Source organism: Paroedura picta, chromosome 1, assembly GCF_049243985.1.
Source record: "Paroedura picta isolate Pp20150507F chromosome 1, Ppicta_v3.0, whole genome shotgun sequence".
NCBI lineage: Eukaryota > Metazoa > Chordata > Lepidosauria > Squamata > Gekkonidae > Paroedura > Paroedura picta.
In genome coordinates this window covers 2,052,927-2,072,250 of record NC_135369.1, presented here as the reverse complement: position 1 = coordinate 2,072,250, position 19,324 = coordinate 2,052,927, and the positions used below count along the sequence as shown (strand labels likewise).

Below are 19,324 nucleotides of genomic sequence, written 5' to 3'. Positions count from 1 at the left end.
AGAATATATTTAAAAATTAACCCCTGCCCATTCAAGAAACCTTTCCAGGGCCAACAAGAAACTCCAGGGTTCAGGAAGCCTGCCTTAGACTTGAAATTATGTTGTTCTCAGAGGGTTTCTGGACTCAAATCCAGTGCTTCAACTACAAACCAGCATGGCTATCCTCTGGAAGTTGTTGGTCCCCAAAACTAGTTCAACCTAAAAAGCTGAATCTGTGTAGAGGAATTAATGACCAGGTTTATTGATTCATTTAGCTCCATTTATTTAGCTCCTTCAGCGTGCCGAACGTGCCGTCCTTCCTGCCATGCATTTGAACAAAGCCGAGGAGACCACATGCTGCCTGTGGCCATTCGTGGACCCAGGTCTGGAATTCGAATCTCAGCAACCCTGAGTGGGTTCCAGGAGATCCTGACCTGCTGATTGTCCTCCAGAGGGTTTTGGTCATTCAGGCCTTGCAATTTCCCCCTCGTGGTCCCGGTTGTTCCTCTTGTCCTTCCTGTCGCAGGACTTTGAAGGAAAATCCAACTGGGCGTAGCAAATGCCTTCCTGGCGTACCGAAAAGAACATGGAATTATTGCTCTGTGTAAATCCCGATCCTTTTCGCCTCTAGGAGCTTGCAGTCTACAGTACGGGTGCCAACTCCTGGCTGGGGACATTGACGGAGATTTGCGGGGTGGAGCCTGGGGAGGGTGGGGTTAGGAAAGGCCTATAATGCCCTCAAGCCCGCCCCCTGAAGCAGCCATTTTCTCCAGGGGGACTGAACTCTGCAGATCAGTTGTAATTCTGAGTGATCTTCAGCCCTCACTGGAGGTTGGCAACCCTAGTCTATAGGCAGCTCCCACCCGCATGTGAAATGTGTAAAAATCCACGGCCAAACTTCTGATATATGGTGTCCAAGGAGCCCTCCTGGGATCTTGCCATTTGACAAGATCACCACGAACCCTTGTGCTCGGCCCAGCTGGGCAATAATAATGGATCAAGGATCCAGTGGCCCAAGGCTCAAGGCCGATTGAGGAGGGGGGCACCCCCAGGGCAATGCCCACCCTCCATCCCTGTGCGTCCCCTGGCCCCAGCTTCTCTCTGCTCTGTGGCAAACCTCCTTTGCTCTGATATTTCTGAACAGATCACCGGAAAGCCAGAATGGGTGCTGGGGGGGGGGGGCTTTTGGATCTCCCAGCTCATTTTGCAGCGGTTTTCTCTGACCTTGGGCTGTTCCACATGGATTTTTCCCCTCAGTTCTAGCCCAAATCTGTTTGGGTTGATGCTTGATTTCTGCACATATTTTTGTGCCTTTTAAATTTTCACTTTAGGTTGGTTTCTTTTTTCCTCCCTGGAATTGCCCCATTTTCCAGATACTGATTTTGAGTCATCTTTTTCCCTCCTGCATTGAGTTTCTAATCTCCCACCCCCACCCCACCCTGCCCCACACCTGCTCACGGTTCAATGATGATTGAATCCAGGTAATTCAACGCACCACCTGAAGGAATTGGAATCAGCCAGCCAGAGTTTGTGATGTGCATTTTTGTTTTCTCTTATTTAAAAACAATGGTTAAATTGTTTTCCTCCCTGCTTTTCTGTAAGGTTTGGATTGCCATTGGTGAGAAAAGCGGCATGCAAATACCTCATACAAAGTGGCATACAAAGTCTTCTGAGACAGAGGTGGCACCTTGGAAGAGGGATTCCCTTTTTTCAAATGCACTGCAAGGAACTCCTCTTCTAAGACAAGGCCTACCGAAAACTCTTGCTTCACCTCAGACCAAAAGAAAGGGCTTTTTGCTTCCAAAAGACTTTTTCTAATATTCAGAACTTATGTAAATTTAATGAATTAATTCTCCATTGAAAACCAGATTAATTGAAAATAAAAACCGGAGCATTATATGGTTTTATTATGGTTTTAATTGTGGTTTTATGGTGTTTTAAGTGTGGAAATATGTTATGAACTACTCTGACTGTGAAAATGTCAGGAATATGTTTTTCACAGTCAGAGTAGTTCAGCAGTGGAATAGGCTGCCTAAGGAGGTGGTGAGCTCCCCCTCACTGGCAGTCTTCAAGCAAAGGTTGGATACACACTTTTCTTGGATGCTTTAGGATGCTTTCGGCTGATCCTGCCCTGAGCAGGGGGTGGACTAGATGGCCTGCATGGCCCCTTCCCACTCTAGGATTCTAGGAGTCTAGTTCAGCAGTGGAAGGGGCTGCCTAAGGAGGTGGGGAGCTCCCCCTCACTGGCCGTCTCCAAGCAGCGGCTGGACAGATCCTTCTCCTGGATGCTTGAGGCTGATCCTGCATTGAGCAGGGGGTGGGACTAGATGGCCTGTATGGCCCCTTCCCACTCTAGGATTCTGGGAGTCTAGTTCAGCAGTGGAATAGGCTGCCTAAGGAGGTGGTGAGCTCCCCCTCACTGGCAGTCTTCAAGCAGCGGCTGGACAGATCCTTCTCCTGGATGCTGGAGGCTGATCCTGCACTGAGCAGGGGGTGGGACTAGATGGCCTCCATGGCCCCTTGCCACTCTAGGATTCTAGGAGTCTAGTTCAGCAGGGGAAGGGGCTGCCTAAGGAGGAGAGGAGCTCCCCCTCACTGGCCGTCTTCAAGCAGCGGCTGGACAGATCCTTCTCCTGGATGCCTGAGGCTGATCCTGCACTGAGCAGGGGGTGGGACTAGATGGCCTCTGTGGACCCTTCCCACTCTATGATTCTGTGATTGTTTTGTTATGGTTTTAATTGTGGCTTTATGGTGTTTTAAGTGTGGAAATATGTTACGAACCGCCAAGAGCCTATTTGTGGGGAATGAATAAACGAACGAACGAATGAGTCTTTTGAAATTCCCTTAATCAGGTGGCAACTCTAACTGAGCCACAGAAGTAGACCCTTCTTCTTGTGTTTAGTTGTCTAAAAACTGGGCTCCAGTAAGTCTTACACAGGGCAGATTGCTCACAGGTGCACCCAAACATACTCTGAGATGGTACTTGGGGTTTTCAGTTCTGGGTGGGGAATTTCCTGGAGTTCTGGGAGGAAGGAGCTAAGTGGAACCACCAATTCCAGCCCTGTTCTCCTGGAGAACTGAGGCCTGTGATCAGACCTTCTTTGAATGTCACACCTGAATTCCCCCTTAAAGCCGGGTCTGTTTTCAAAGAAAGAGTCGTACCTCTGGCACCTCTGAAGATGGAGCTTCATCCACCTTGAGCTGGAATCCTTGAGAAGCAAAAAGAGAGAGAGAACAGAGGATAATTCTCTTTATTCCACCTTCTAGACCAGGGGTAGTCAGACTGCAGCCCTCCAGATGTCCGTGGACTACAATTCCCATGAGCCCCTGCCAGCGTTCGCTGGCAGGGGCTCATGGGAATTGTAGTCCACGGACATCTGGAGGGCTGCAGTTTGACTACCCCTGGTCTAGACATTAATATGACAAGTGAGTCCACGCACAGAAAGTGAACCCACAACCACAAACCCACATACCTACAACCTGCCCTTGCTGGCTGGGGCCAAATTGAATAAGTCATAAATGCATGGCTCTCATTCCAGATCGACCTCCCCAGTCTTGCTCACGGCCTCGATTGTCTCTGTGCCCCGAGCCGGGAATTGCATTTAACCTGCATAACCTCTGGCACGAAAAGCCTTGTGATCATCGTGGTCTTGGTCTGAAAATCCATCTTGTGCACAATTCTCCCAAAAATAGACACCGCACCATTAAAATGTGTCCGTTTAAGAAGAAAGAGTGTGGCTTCTCATCCCTTTTAAAACTTAGGTTTCAGTTCAGCTGCATGAATCAGCTCCTTAGAGGCCCACCGTTTTTTTATTTATTTATCTATTTTTATTTTTAGATTTTTACCCCGCTGTTCTCGACAATGTCGTCTCATGAGAATGCGATTTCGGGAGCAGGCATCCCACAGAAGTCCGTTCCTTAAAAATCTAATTGACTTCTGTGTTGCTCTGGACCTCAGCCTGCCTGTTGTGCTGTCGGCCACCATGCCTACCTTCTGAAACTAAGCTGTGTAGCAATCCAGAGTCCCACGTAGGGTTGCTGGCTCCGGGTTGGGAAACACCTGGAGAATTTGGGGTGGAGCCCAAAGAAGAGGAGGGACTTCAGGGGGGTGCACCTTCCAAAGTGGACCTTCTTTCCAGGTTGACTGATCTCTGCTGGCCGAAGAACTGTTGTAGTCCCAGGAGAACTCCAGCCACCACCTGGAGGCTGGCAACCTTACTCCTTAAACCATCCGCCATGCCTTGATTGGTCAGATCAAGGTCCACCTCATCCTCTTCCAGGCAATCAGCAGGTGTGAAACGGTCCAGCAGCGACTGCCCAGAAGTTCACCAAAGGCGGGTATGCCGCTTCCTGCTTATCCCTGAACTATAATCCCCAGAAAGGATTCTTTGCAGGATTCTGTTCTGAGACATAATTTAGTGCTGCAGCTGCTGTTAATTATACCCCCTTGAAGGGCGTTGAGCTCGGCCGGCACAAAGAGGCTGGCGATCCCTGACCCTCGGGAGGTACGTTTGGTCTCAACTTGGGCCAGGACATTTGTGGTCCTGGCCCCCCACCTTGTGGAAGGAGCTCCCAGAAGATCTGTGGGCCCTTCAAGGGTTAGCTCAGTTTCAAAGGGCCTGCAAGAGGGAGCTCCTCCGCCAGGCATTTGGTTGGGACCAATAATCAGTCATATCCTCAACTGCCCCCCCCCGTAATGAATCCCCCACCCCCTGGAAACAAGAAATAACAATTGGCATGCTGCCTTGGTGATGGAATTTTAAAGAACGTTTCTTATTCGTTATGTTTAGTTAATTGGTAGTTTTGTTAAAGTTTTAATCCTATGCAGTTGTAAACGGCCCCAGCATATAAAGCTAATAAAATTAATAGGTAGGTAGATGGATGAGCAGGGGTAGTCAAACTGTGGCCCTCCACATGTCCATGGACTACAATTCCCATGAGGCCCTGCCAGCATTTGCTGGCAGGGCTTCATGGGAACTGTAGTCCATGGACATCTGGAGGACCACAGTTTGACTACCCCTGGATTAGAGTAAAGGAGGGAGGGGCCTTTGACACTTTACCATTCCTGGAAGGGCAGCATCGAATCCACAGAAGGGTCAGCAGGAGGGTCAGCACTGCCAGCAGCCCTACCACGACGGTGGGCACCACGTGGCTCAGGCACTTCCCCTTGGAGTCGGTGGAGACAGCTTAAAAAGACAAAACGGGGGGGGGGGGGAGAGAATAGCTGGCTTGGGCCCTGCTGTGGTTTACTGAGAGCCCATCTGGGGCTCCCAATTCCCTTTTACTCCTCTGCACCCACCCCTTTGACCAGGCAGAGAGTTCGTTTGGATCTGTGGTTGGACAAATGTTGTCCCCATCTTCAAGAAAGGGGAAAAGGAGGATCCAGGTAACTATTGACCCGTCAGCCTGACATCTGTAGCTGGCAAAATTTTGGAATGAATCATCAAACACTCTGTCCTTGAGCAGCTGGAACTGAGCTGTGATTTCTAAGACTCAGCACAGGTTTCACAAGAACAAGTCATGTCAGACCAACCTTATCTCTTTTACGAGAAAGTTACTCCCTTGCTGGATCAGGGGAATGCTGTGGACATAGTTTATCTGGATTTCAGTAAAGCTTTTGATACGGTTCCACATGATATTCTTGTTGACAAGTTGGTAAAATGCGGTCTGGATCCTAATTCTGTCAGGTGGATCAACAACCGGTTGACAAATCGTCCCCAGAGGGAACTTGTTAATGGTTCAGCATCTTCTTGGAGAAGAGTGAAAAGTGGAGTACCCCAAGGATCTGTCCTGGGGCCTGTGTTGTTCAACATATATTTATAAATGATTTGGATGAGGGATTAGAGGGGATACTTATTAAATTTGCAGACGATACTAAACTGGGAGGGGTAGCAAACACCAAAGAAGACAAAATCAGGATACAGGATGATCTTGATAGGCTCAAGAAGTGGGCTAAACTGAATAAAATGAAGTTCAATAGGAACAAATGTACTGCATTTAGGTAAGAAAAACCAAATACACCAATATAGGATGGGGGAGATTTGTCTTGGCAGTAGCATGTGCGAAAAGGATCTAGGAGGCCTAGTAGACCATACATTGAACATGAACCAGCACTGTGACTCAGTGGCTCAAAAGGCAAATGGGATTTTGGGCTGTATCAAACGGAGTATCGTGTCCAGATCACGGGAGGTGATGGTACTGCTTTGCTCTGCTCTGGTTTGGCCTCACTTGGAGTCCTGGGTTCAGATTTGAAGAGGAATTGAAGAGGAATGTAGACAAACTGGAGCGTGTCCAGAGGAGGGCAACAAAGATGGTGAGGGGTTTGGAGACCAAGATGTAGGAGGAAAGGTTGGGGGAGCTTGGTCTGTTTGGCCTGGAGAGGAGATGACTGAAAGGGGATCTGATAACATCTTCATGTATTTAAAAGGCAGCCATGTAGAGGACGGAGCAGAGTTGTTTTCTCTTGCCCCGGAGGGACGCACTAGAACGAATGGGATGAAATTAATTCAAAAGAAATTCCATCTCAACATCTGGAAGAAGTTCCTGACAGTCAGAGCGGTTTCTCAGTGGAACAGGCTTCCTCGGGAGGTGGTGGGTTCTCCAACTTTGGAGATTCATAAACAGAGGCTGGAGAGCCATCTGACAGAGAGGCGGATTCTGTGAAGGCTCAAGGGGGTGGCAGGTGACAGGGGGTGAGCGAGAGGGTTGTGAGTGTCCTGCATAGTACAGGGGTTGGACTAGATGACCTAAGAGGTACCTTCCAACTCAATGATTCTATGATTCCAAACCATTATTGTACTTCTTTGCCCACACTTCCCAATGGATTAAAAATTCTGTCTCAAGAAGACCAAACCGAAAGTGTTCAATTTCACATGTGTTGCCAGCCACTACCCATAGCAAAAGTATTAATAACCATTAATAATTAATATTAATAACATAAGAGATTGACTCAATCAAGAAAGCCACAGCCCTCCAATTTTAGACGGGTGCAAGACTGTTGATGAACAGACATTTTGGGGGACATTAATTAGAATCATAGAATCATAGAACCTTGGAAGGGGCCACACAGGCCATCTAGTCCAACCCCCTGCTCAACGCAAGATTAGCCCTAAGCATCCTAAGGCATCCAAGAAAAGTGTGTATCAGACTGCAGAAGAGCTATCAGAAGCATAGCATCACAAAGTTATCCCATGAAGGCCTGAATTATAATAATGAAGCAGAAATTCATTCATGTCTTATCCAATTTTTTCAGAACATATATACAAAAAAGGAACAAAATATAGACCCTGGAACATTCTGTCAAAAAATATCAATGAGCAAATCCACAGACCATCACAGAAAGATTCTCAATCAAAGAATTACAATGCAAGAAATAAATGATGCAATAATGGCAACAAAAGCCCAGAAAGCCCCAGGGCCGGATGGACTGAGTGCAATATATTACAAGAAGATGAGTCATGTTGTCTCTCCACATTTATGCCAACTACTGAATGAGATTATAGACAATCCTGGAAAATCCCTCCCAAAATCATGGCAACAGGCCTCAATAACACTTATTCATAAAGAAGGAGGAGATACGAACTCACCCAACTCGTATAGACCAATCTCTCTGCTAAACGTGGACTATAAAATTTTGGCAAAAATCTTAGCAGAAAGACTGAAAAAATGTATCGGAGACGTTATACACCAAGATGAAACTGGATTTATGCCAAGAAGATTAATGAGGAACAACATAAGATTTGTTTTGAATGTGGCAGACTACGTGCGTAAAGAAAAGTTGCTGGCCGCTTTTATATTCCTGGATGCGGAGAAAGCTTTTGACAATGTTAGTTGGGACTTTCTGTTTGAAACACTGAAAGCAACGATTGTGGTGGTACTTTCCTGGAATTCATCAGACAAATATATTTTGAACAAGAAGCTAGAATTTTAGTAAATGGAATGCTCACAAAACAATCCATTAAAATAGGTAAAGGTACCAGACAAGGATGCCCTTTGTCTCCATTGTTATTCAATCTGGTACTAGAAATGCTGACAACTAAGATAAGAGCTACAAAGGAGATCATGGGAATTAAAATCGATAATCAGGAATTTAAATTAAAATGCTATGCTGATGATGTAGTGTGTACTGTCATGAACCCAAAAGCGTCAATTCCCCCCCCTCCTGGAACTACTGAAAGACTTTGGGCATTATTCAGGGTACAGAATAAATAAGGATAAAACAAAAATCATTTTACAGGGAACTACAGATCTTGATGTGCAAAATATCAACCGAAAAAACGGAAGTGAGACAAATCCCAAATGGGAGAAATATCTGGGAATCTACCTAGACAAAGACTTCCAAGAACTCTTCACAGGTAACTATGAAAGACTATGGAAGACTATGCAACTGGATATCAAAAGATGGAACGAGTCAAAACTGTCCTGGTCGGCTCGAATGGCCACGGCCAAGATGAACTTGTTGCCCAAATTTAACTTTTTGTTCCAAATGTTACCAATAGTGATCCAGGAGAAAACGCTAAGAAAATGGCAATCAGTGATCAACAAATTTATCTGGAGTGGAAAAAGGCCAAGAGTTGCTTTTAAAATACTTCAAGACGTGAAGGAGAGAGAAGGCCAAGGTGTTCCCAATCTAAAACTATACAAAGACGCAGCAGCACTTACATACATAGTGGACTGGATACGGGAACCGCACTCAAGAGAATTGGTATTTGAAAGAAAAACCATGGGTAACAGTTTCCATGAAAGACTATGGCCAGCAGGAAAACAAAAACAAAAAGCAGTAGCAAACACCTGGACTAGTGGGCTCTTGAACGTATGGTCAAGATATAATAAGAGACTATCCCCGGCACCATCAGTATTGAAATCGCCAATTGAGGCATACTTTGGGAAAGCTCAACAGAAAAGGTTGACTTGTCTCCAGTACAAAGACTTAATATCAAAGACCGGCAAGTTCAAGGATATACAAACAATAAAGAAAGAAGGAGTAGAAATTCAATAGTTCGAGTACAACCAACTAATATCTAGATTCAAAGCAGAGTTTCAGCAACCGTTAAATCTAGAGGCTCCAATACCAGAGTTTGAAAACTTAGTAATCCAAGATAAACCACATTTACAGGGCCAAATATATAAATTGTTATTAAGGTACGAGACAGAAATGGAACAGGTTAAGCCATGTATGATCAAATGGATGCAAAATATTGAGACTAATGTGACAATGGAACAATGGGAGTTAGTATGGTCTAGAATATCAAAGTACACTAATAGTCAAATACTTAAAGAAAATTGGTATAAAATGTTTTATAGATGGTATGTAACACCAAAAGTGATCGCTAAAATTGCCAAAAATTGTAATAACAAATGTTGGAAATGTGATGATAAAGTAGGCTCTTTTTTTCATATGTGGTGGAGATGTGAAAAAGTTTATAAGTTTTGGGCAAAAATACATACTATTATGCAGAAAATGTGGGGTCTTAGATTCCCTATGAAAGCTGAAGCTATGTTATTAAGTGTTCCTCCTCAGTGCCTCCCAACCCACACACAGAGCTTCTTCTTCTATGCGACGACGGCAGCAAGACTAGAATTGGCCAAGAAATGGAAAACGCAAGAACTACCCTCGACAGAAGACTGGCTGAATAAACTAGCTGACTTTGCCAAGATGGCTAAACTGACACTAATAGTTAACGGAAGAACAGAAGAGGCCTTTCAAGAACTATGGGGCCCTTACCTGAACTATTTAGGAAAATAATACAAAAGGGATTGAAACGGGGAACTAGATGTATTAAGTGAAGAGCATAACCCTTCTTTTTTCTGTGCTAACAATGTAGATTGCATGTATTTCACTATCTTTAATTCTGGAAAATAAAAATAAAAATCATTAAAAAAAAAAGAAAAGTGTGTATCCAACCTTTGCTTGAAGACTGCCAGTGAGGGTGAGCTCACCACCTCCTTAGGCAGCCTATTCCACTGCTGAACTACTCTGACTGTGAAATTTCTTCCCTGATGTCTAGCCTATATCGTTGTACTTGAAGTTTAAACCCATTACTGCGTGTCCTCTCCTCTGCAGCCAGCAGAAACAGCGTCCTGCCCTCCTCCAAGTGACAACCTTTCAATTACTTAAAGAGGGCTATCATGTCCCCTCTCAGCCTCCTTTTCTCCAGGCTGAACATTCCCAAGTCCCTCAACCTATCTTCATAGGGCTTGGTCCCTTGGCCTCAGATCATCTTCGTCGCTCTCCTCTGTACCCTTTCAATTTTATCTACGTCCTTCTTGAAGTGAGGCCTCCAGAACTGCACACAGTACTCCAGGTGTGGTCTGACCAGTGCCGTATACAATGGGACTAGGACATCTTGTGATTTTGATGTGATGCCCCTGTTGATACAGCCCAAAATGGCATTCGCCTTTTTTACCGCTGCATCACACTGCCTGCTCATGTTTAGCTTACAAATTCTTAGGATCCCCACCCCCGCAGTGACCAGATGCCCCTCGACACCCACTTCCCCAGCACCCTTTGAAGAAGGCAGCAGCCACAGACTATTCACCGAAAGCATCTTAATCTAAGATTATTTTGGGTGTGGATGCTGGAAATTGGAGGGATGGATGCTAAATATGTCCCAACCTACATGGTCCAGTCTAGTGATCATTTCAGCTCTTTTTGAAGGGCACCTCCTTTGCCCTGGTAAATCCAATCCTCACCAAACTGGGAGGGCAGGTAGAGTCAGCCGGAGACCCCCTGCAAGTATAGTGTCTCCAGCACACCAGGGAGCCTTTCCACCCAGTTGCAAACCTCCTGAACTGAATTGTTCTGCTCAGCACATAAAGATTTGTGATGCTCCATGCACCAGGCACACCACGAGCAAACTATTTCCCCAGTTGGTGCCAATCTGGATTCACAGCGATGAAAGAGTCACTAGTTTCATAGTATTCAATAAGTCCCTTGCAAAGAGACTCACCTGGAGGGAAGGTGGCGCTCTCCTTCACCCCGGGGCCAGAAGAGTTGAATCTGACTTTGCACGTGATGTTCTTCCCACCCCCTGGTTGGTCCCTGGGGATCCAAAGGACGCTCGCAAAGGTGAGAAGGCCGCTGCGGTTGCCCACCATCAGCGTCAGGCCCTCCTGCTGGAGCCCCCCGTGGACCTCCCAGGACACCTGGACCAGGTTGGAGACTCCGAGGACCACGCAAGCAACGTGGCCGGCATGCGCCAGGTGTGGAGGAGGCAGCAGGAGCATCACCCGGGTGCTCGGAGTGAAACTGTCTGAGAAAGAGATGAAGCCGAGAGGTGAGCAAGGTCAGCGGTCCGTTCAGTTTTTGAGCATCCCCGTCTGGAGCAAGAAGGATCTGCGGGGCAAGACAAGCAGGCTGAGAACTGCAGGGGCTGAGAAGGGCCAAGAGGCAACGGCAGCAGGGAGGACCGGGAGGGCTTGGGCACCTGCCAGGCGGACATTCACGTATTCATTGGCCTCTGTGTGTTTCTTCCACCTGCACATTCATGCTTGACCTGGGTGGTCCTAAACTAAGGGGGTCAGCCGGGCTAGGGCTTGGATGGGAGACCTCTCAGGAAGTCCAGAAACAGGGTGTGGCCAACCACCTTGGCCTGTCTCTTGCCCTGAACCCCCCACAAAAGGTCACCATATGTCAGCTGCCCTTGAGGGCCCCAAGTTCACCTTGAACCAAATGAGCTCCAGATCATCCTTCTGCTGGAGTACAGCTGCTGGGATCTCATCCAGGGATGTCCAAGTCATGCGCAAAGTGCTTGGGCCAGCACAGCTTTTAGCGAGCGGCATAATGTGTCCCTCATATGTCCTCTCAACGGTGATGACCGCAGGAATGGGGGGAGGGGAGTTTGGGCAAGGACCCCTGAGCTGCCGAGAAGGGAGTGAGGTGCCATCCTGGCTTGCCTCGGGCTTTTAGGTAGACCAGAGTGAAAAGGTTTGAGCTGCTCCAGCCCTCGCCTCCTGGGGGAATCCCAGCCTTGAACAAGACTCAGTGGGACCAGCACGAAAGGAACACGGAAGCCCAGCTGGGAGTGTGGTGGGCCCTCGCTGGACCCCGGGCCCTCGTAGTGCGCCCACCCTCTGCCCCACTGGCTCTGCCCGGGGGTCACTGGGAGCTCTGCCTACCTTGCAGCAGACGGGAAGGGTGGGGGGAGGGTCTGGACCATCTCTCTGGTCCCCACATCCTTTTGAGCCGTGTGATATTTACCGCTGCGCATGGCATGGCTTGCCCACATTTCCACTGCAAAGTACAACTCCCTTTTCTTACCTCCGACAATGAGAGAAGACTCTCTGGTAGAATTGAAGGGGCCAGGATAGTGTTTGGCACACAGGTACGTGCCAGAATCCTCCCTCTTGACATGGGAGATCTCCAGGATCAGCCCCTGCTGTTCTGCTCTGCAAACAAATTTTCCTGTCGACGAATCCTTCGTATCATCGCAGTCCTTGACTAAAGCGAGGATTTCATTCTCCCTCCTTTTGTACCACCCGAATACTATTCCGGAGTGAGTGCTTCTCGTAGACGGGCACAGGATCCGTGCCGTGCTTCCAGTATCCACAAACCGGAAGGGCTCCGTCCGACAGAGTATGAACGGGGCTTGCAGCACTGCGGGAAGAACCACAGCAAAGAGAATAACTTGGAATTACTCATTGCAAGAGGCTTTGCCAGTGTAGAGAATCGCAGAGTTTTGGCCACGATTCCTGGGACGGAAGAACTAGAGATGCTCCTTGCTTAAGCATGAGCCACCCAGCACCCTCCCTGCAGAAACGGAAAGTGCCTCTTTCCTTGGACCCAAAGCACGAGGACGGGAGGAATTACCTGTGCAGGACAGGAGGAGGCACCTGGCCAGGAGCATCGCTGGAAGAAGAAGCCGCCGCTCAAAGCCCACTGTTGGGACGTGTCTTCACGAAAGGGGCCTCTCCCAAGGTCAGCTTCTTATGGCAGGACACTCCCTGTGGGTGGGGCTCCCTGGGGCTGGGTGCCCCAGAGAGAGGTGGGGAGGGGGGGCATCCCTGGTGTGCAACTGGTCTGAAGGACGGGCCTTCCAGAGAACTCCCTCCCAGCACCTGGTACCAGACAGCCGGTCATCGGCAGGTCTGCTTCAGAGGTCAGCAGGCCAGAGAGGCTGGAAGATGTCCCCCTGGGGCTGGACCGTCCTGCTCTCTCGGCACAGCAAGTATTTCAGCATTTTAACATTTATTACAATCAGTAGACCAGCCAGCAGCTGAGCAGCCAGCAGCAGGCGAAGGTTGCCTCAAGAATAGCCCAGAGCCAAAGTGATGCAGCTGGGGACCAAACAATCCAATTTTCCAGGAAAGAGGGATGGGGCCTGAACTTGCTGAGATGGAGAGGAAGAAGGATCTTGGGGTCATAGAATCATGGAGGCTATCCGGGGTCATCTAGTCCAACCCCCTGCACAATGCAGGAACTCACAACTACCTGCCCACACACAGTGACCCCAGTTTTATGCTGAGACGATCCTCCCCCCCAAAACCCCCCAGAATCCCTGGCCAGTCTCACCCAGAGGAAATTCACCTCCCATCCCCAAAGTGGCCATTGGCACAGAGGGAGGCAAAAAGGGGCCACAAGGGCCAGGCACTGTCATAACCCTTTCTGCCCACCCACTCACCATCTCCCTACATTCACAGCATCAGCACTGCTGTCAGATGACTCTCTTGAACCCACAACCTCCTGAGGAAGCCTGTCCCACTGAGAAACCGCTCTGACTGTCAAGAAATTCCATCCCTCTAGGGCAGTGGTACCCAACCTGCGAGGCGCGGCCTGGTGCCGGGCCGCAAAGGCCATGGTGTCGGGCCGCGGCTCCCTCTCCCCGCCCCCCCCCCAGTAAAAAACTTCCCAGGCCGCAAGGATGCGGCCCGGGAAGCTTCTTACTGCGGGAGGGGGGGGAGAGGGAATCAGGGCACAGCCCGATACCCTGCCGGTCCCCAGCCTCATAAAGGTTGGGGACCACTGCTCTAGGGCAACAGGAAACAACTCTGCTCCATCTTCTTTTATGACAGTATTTGAAGATGGTGATCATATCACCTCTTAGTTGTCCCCTCTCCAGGCTAAACGGACCAAACTCCCCAAGCTCCACTTCTGAGGGTCTTCTCAGGGGAAGGCCTCGGCCTCTCTGCCCTGTGGCTGGCCCTGCAGAGGAACTGGCTGGCCCCTGGGTGAGACGGGAGGCTGGACTGTAGGGCCCTCCCTCGTCTGACCCAGCAGGGCTCTTCTGAGGGTCTTCTCAGGGGAAGGCCTCGGCCTCTCTGCCCTGTGGCTGGCCCTGCAGAGGGACTGGCTGGCCCCTGGGTGAGACGGGAGGCTGGACTGGAGGGACCCTCCCTGGCCTGACCCAGCAGGGCTCTTCTGAGGGTCTTCTCAAGGGAAGGCCTCGGCCTCTCTGCCCTGTGGCTGGCCCTGCAAAGGAACTGGCTGGCCCCTGGGTGAGACGGGAGGCTGGACTGGAGGGACCCTCCCTGGCCTGACCCAGCAGGGCTCTTCTGAGGGTCTTCTCAGGGGAAGCCCTCGGCCTCTCTGCCCTGTGGCTGGCCCTGCAGAGGAACTGGCTGGCCCCTGGGTGAGACGGGAGGCTGGACTGGAGGGACCCTCCCTGGCCTGACCCAGCAGGGCTCTTCTGAGGGTCTTCTCAGGGGAAGGCCTCGGCCTCTCTGCCCTGTGGCTGGCCCTGCAGAGGAACTGGCTGGCCCCTGGGTGAGATGGGAGGCTGGACTGGAGGGACCCTCCCTAGTCTGACCCAGCAGGGCTCTTCTGAGGGTCTTCTCAGGGGAAGGCCTCGGCCTCTCTGGCCTGTGGCTGGCCCTGCAGGGGAACTGGCTGGCCGCTGGGGGAGACGGGAGGCTGGACTGGAGGGACCCTGAGGGAGAGAACCAGGGGGAGGGACTTTGCTGAAACCGCAACAATGGGAACACACAGGTCTTTTTCGCTACTGTTGCAGATTTTTTGCAAGGGTGTAGCACTTTTTGGAGGGTGAATCCACTTTTCTGGATTTCCCTTTAAGCGCTACAACAAATCGCTTTTTACGGATCAGTTTCAGGAGTGTGGCAGATTGTGTGCGACGTCATGCATAACTGCAAATTAGTAGCGTTTACAATTTGGAAGCCTTTTGCAACATTGAAGTCGTGCGGAATGGACCTGACAGTTGGTCCCTCCGCCCCCAGACAGCCGCTTCTTGGTAAAAACAAAACTGATTGTTCACACCTTTGTTAAGAAAGCAACAATTTCTGTCGGCCGCTGCTGCTCAGGAAGGTATAAATAAATATCCTGCCCAAACCAGCCGGGCACACCATGTGGTTTTCCCCGTCCTGCCAAATAGCCTCAACCACAGCCAACCCAGCTCAGGGCCGGACCACCCCAGCGCTGCCATTGGAGGTGCCCAAACACCACAATTCACACCAGGTTCTGAGCCCAGCCCAGCTGCTGCTGCCCCTCCACCCTCCCAAGGCTGCCGAGGGGGCTGACAGAGGAGGAGGAGGAGGAGGAGGAGGATGAGGAGGAGGAGGAGGAGGAGGAGGAGCTTGACGGCTGCTTTCCCTCCTTCCTCCCTGGCCTCCGGCTGTTGCAAATGCAAAAAGACCACAGTCGTTCTGGTGGGCAAATGGTGTTTGTCTCTGAGGTGCTCCTGGACTTGAATCCAGCTCTTTGACTGTAAACCACCACGGCTGCCCTCTGACAGTCATTGGTCGGAAGGAAACATATTCAGCCACATGGAGTGGAAACCCATCAACCCCAGGAGATATCTTCGGACCAGACCGTTGACTCTTGAGAACTGATCCTCCTCTGAATTTTGTTGTTCTCCAAGGTGCTTACAGATTTGAATCTTCCTGCCAGATGCACCTCCTTTCCTCAGCGTATCATGCCCCAGCCCTGGAGTGCCACCATTGTAGACCATCTGCAGGTCCTTCCCCACCAGGAGGTCCCTGTGTATGTGGGGGGTGGGGGTGGAGGTTTAGCTCTGCAGGAGGGGGCCCTGCCAGAAACCCTGGGCCCTGTCACCCCCCCTCCCCCAAATACTCTAATGCCGGCTCCCATTAGGGGTGGCCTTCAGGAACACACACCGGTGGCAAGAAACGTTATGATTATTGATGACATTCAACCAACCAACCAACCGGACTAAGTGGGTTTATTTCCTGTGTACGTCGTGCCAAATGGAGACTCTGCTCTTCAAAAATCAGGATGTGTGTTCTGTTTTAAACACCCCCCTTCTGTTTTCTACGTGGCCTCAGCAGAAATAAGTTGAGAGCAAGTTTCTTCTTCTTTTTGTGCTGGCCAACGTCTTGTTCAGTTTTCGGTTCCGTGGGAAAGAAACGGACCTTCGAGAGTTATGAGAAATGACAGGCCTGAGGGGATTTCCGAGGTCTCCTCACTCTTCAGCCCCCTAAAGTGATCGAGACTGTTGACTTGGGCATTTGATCTATTCCCAATAATTCCGTAAAACAAATGAAGTCAGCAAATACTTAACATGATGTAGTGTCGATCATAGTGTTCATAGACATCATAGAAGGGGGAGAGCACCAAAATCTCCCCTATAGATGGCTGTCAGATCCCCTCTCAGTCGTCTCCTCTCCAGGCTACACAGACCCCCAACCTTTCCTCCTACGTCTTGGTCTCCAAACCCCTCCCCATCTTTGTTGCCCTCCTCTGGACACGCTCCAGTTTGTCTACATCCCTCTTCAACTGGGGTGACCAAAACTGAACACAGGACTCCAAGGGAGGCCGAAGCAGAGCAGAGTAAAGCGGTACCATCCCCTCCCGTGATCTGGACACGATACTCCGTTTTATGCAGCCCAAAATCCCATTGGCCCTCTTAGCCACTGAGTCATGCTGCTGACTCATGTTCAATGAGCCTCTGGGGAGGGTGGTATATAAATATAATGAATAAATAATAAAATAAATAAATAAATAAATAATGTATGGTCCACTAAGACTCCTAGATCCTTTTCGCACGTGCTACTAATACTAATGTCCTTGTTATTTTTCAAGTGTGGCCTGCTCTTCTGGCCCATTGCCAATGGTCCGGAAACGCCCCTGAGCTTCCACAGAGCGGGAGCTGCCCTTGGACAACCGCATCCCCAAGCCCCTTTGGATCCCAGCCACGAGCCCTGCGCGTTTCCTTCCCGTCGTGGGCTGTTTTCTCCACCGAGCAGCCCGGCTGGAGGACTTCGCCCCACCGGAGTCCGCAGGAGCAAACAATGGCCTTCCTCAGGAACGCGGCCGGTCCGTGCATCTGGGCTGCCCCATTGTTCGTCTTGCTTGCCGCCCAGATCTGTTCGGTTTCCTGTTGAGGCGGCCACTTCCTTTTGCCGCACGAAGGGATATGACACCCGTCTTCAGAAACAATCCGAAAGAATTCACTCCCGATCCCATGATGGGGCGGTATGCTAATGAGCATGTCGAGATAAAGCCATGGAGCCTTCCTTGTGGGAACAGGCAGCGTGTCAGAGGAAGGAGGACATAGGCATGCCAACCTCCAGGTGGGACCTGGAAACCTACTGGAATTACAGCCTACAGAGATCAGCTGCCCCCTGGAGCAAATGCCAACTTTGGAGGGTGGACTGTATGGAATCCTAGAATAACAGAGTTGGGAGGGACCTCCTGGGTCATCTAGTCCAACCCCCTGCACTATGCAGGACACTCACATCCCTATTGCTCCTCCACTGTCACCTGCCAGCCCCTTGAGCCTTCCCAGAATCAGCCTCTCCGTCAGATGGCTCTCCAGCCTCTGTTTAAAAATCTCCAAAGATGGAGAACCCACCACCTCCCGAGGAAGCCTGGTCCACTGAGGAACTGCTCTGACTGTCAGGAACATCTTCCGGATGTTTAGACGGAATTTCTTTCGAATTAATTTAATCCCATTCATTTTGGTCTGTCCGTCTGGGGCAAGAGAGAACAACTCTGCTCCATCCTCTACATGGCAGCCTTTTAAATACTTGAAGATGGTTATCAGATCCCCTCTCAGTTGTCTCCTCTCCAGGTTAAACAGACCAAGCTCCCCCAACCTTTCCTCCTACGTCTTGGTCTCCAAACCCTTCACCATCTTTGTTGCCCTCCTCTGGACACGCTCCAGTTTGTCTACTCCGTTTGATACAGCCCAAAATCCCATTTGCCTTTTTAGCCACCGAGTCCCACTGCTGACTCCTGTTCAGTGTCTGGTCTACTAAGACTCCTAGATCCTTTTTGCACATGCTACTGCCCAGACCGGTCTCCATGAAGGTGTCTGACCTCCTAAATCCCATCCTGCCCAGGCTCCCCCCTCCCCAAATCTCCAGGCATTTCCTAAGTTAGATTTGGCAAGAAAGGTTTCCAGTTTGGGTTGAGAAATACCTGGGAATTTTGGGGGCAGAGCCTGAAGTGGGCGGGACTTGGGTCAAGGGGGGATCGCAGTGGAGTAGAATGCTATATTAAATATTTTTGGCAGGATTTGCCTGGTTGCCAGCCTCCTGCCAGGACCCTGTCGGGGTCAGCTGTCAGTGGCCCTCGGCATCCCGGGTAGCGTCTCCTGTCAATGTGGGGCAGGCCTGGGAAGGTAAATGGGTTGGAACTGGTTTTATCCCTTGGCATTGCTTGCTCGTCTGTGGAGTCTGCCATTTTCCTCTGGGGAGGATGCGGCTGGGGTCGGGGGGAGCTTGGACGATGTCGGTGAGGCCGGCCTTGAGTACGAATGACGCGCACCTGGGAGCGAGACTAGATTGTGCACTTTTCCTGGGAAGAGGGGGAAGCTGCCTTTTGTCAGTCGGGGTCGGGGTTTCTGGGGTTACAGTGATCAGTGTGTTGCCTGTCAGCTCAGTTTCAGCAGGAATAACCATGAAGTCAATGGGAATCTGACAATTACAACAGAGATCAGTTCCCCTGGAGGAAAAGGCTGGTTTGGAGGGGGCTCTCTAGCAGTATACCCAGCTGACGTCCCTCCCAAAACTCCGCCCTGCTCAGGCTCCATCCCCAAATCTCCAGCTATTTCTCAACGTGGAGCTGGCAGCCCTACCTCCAAGTGACCGTGGGCCCATCACAGTCTCTCGGCCCAGCCCACCTCACAAGGTTGGTGTTGGGGTTACTAAAGAGAGAAGAGGGGAATAATTAGAAAAGTTGCTTTTGGGAGAAAAGTGGGATTTAATTTGTTTTCAAGTCAATAAGTAAATAAGAGCATGGGGTGGGGTGGGGTGGGGATGCTGAGAGAAAATGGGGCCCAAGAGGGTGGGGAGATTCCGAAATCCCTAATGTGGTATTTTCACAAACCCAAGCTGAACATGGTTTTTCTGGAATGACCCTTCCAAAGCAGGTTTGGAAAAAAGAAGAAGACATGGTTATTATACCCAGTTTTTCACAGCCCAAAGGAGTCCC

The 19,324-nt window shown here is 49.9% G+C and overlaps 1 protein-coding gene across 1 annotated transcript; it reads right to left on the bottom strand.

The window, feature by feature from the left end:
• Positions 1 to 277: 277 nt before the first annotated feature.
• On the bottom strand, positions 278 to 12,871 carry LOC143828618 (uncharacterized). Its single transcript, XM_077318922.1, has 6 exons — positions 12,788 to 12,871; positions 12,239 to 12,574; positions 10,929 to 11,231; positions 5,040 to 5,165; positions 3,142 to 3,188; positions 278 to 546 (listed from the first exon to the last, which is right to left on the bottom strand). The coding sequence occupies exons 1-6, from the start codon at positions 12,822 to 12,824 to the stop codon at positions 442 to 444; spliced, it is 954 nt and encodes a 317-aa protein (XP_077175037.1). The 5' UTR covers positions 12,825 to 12,871; the 3' UTR covers positions 278 to 441.
• Between the last annotated feature and the right edge of the window lie 6,453 nt (positions 12,872 to 19,324).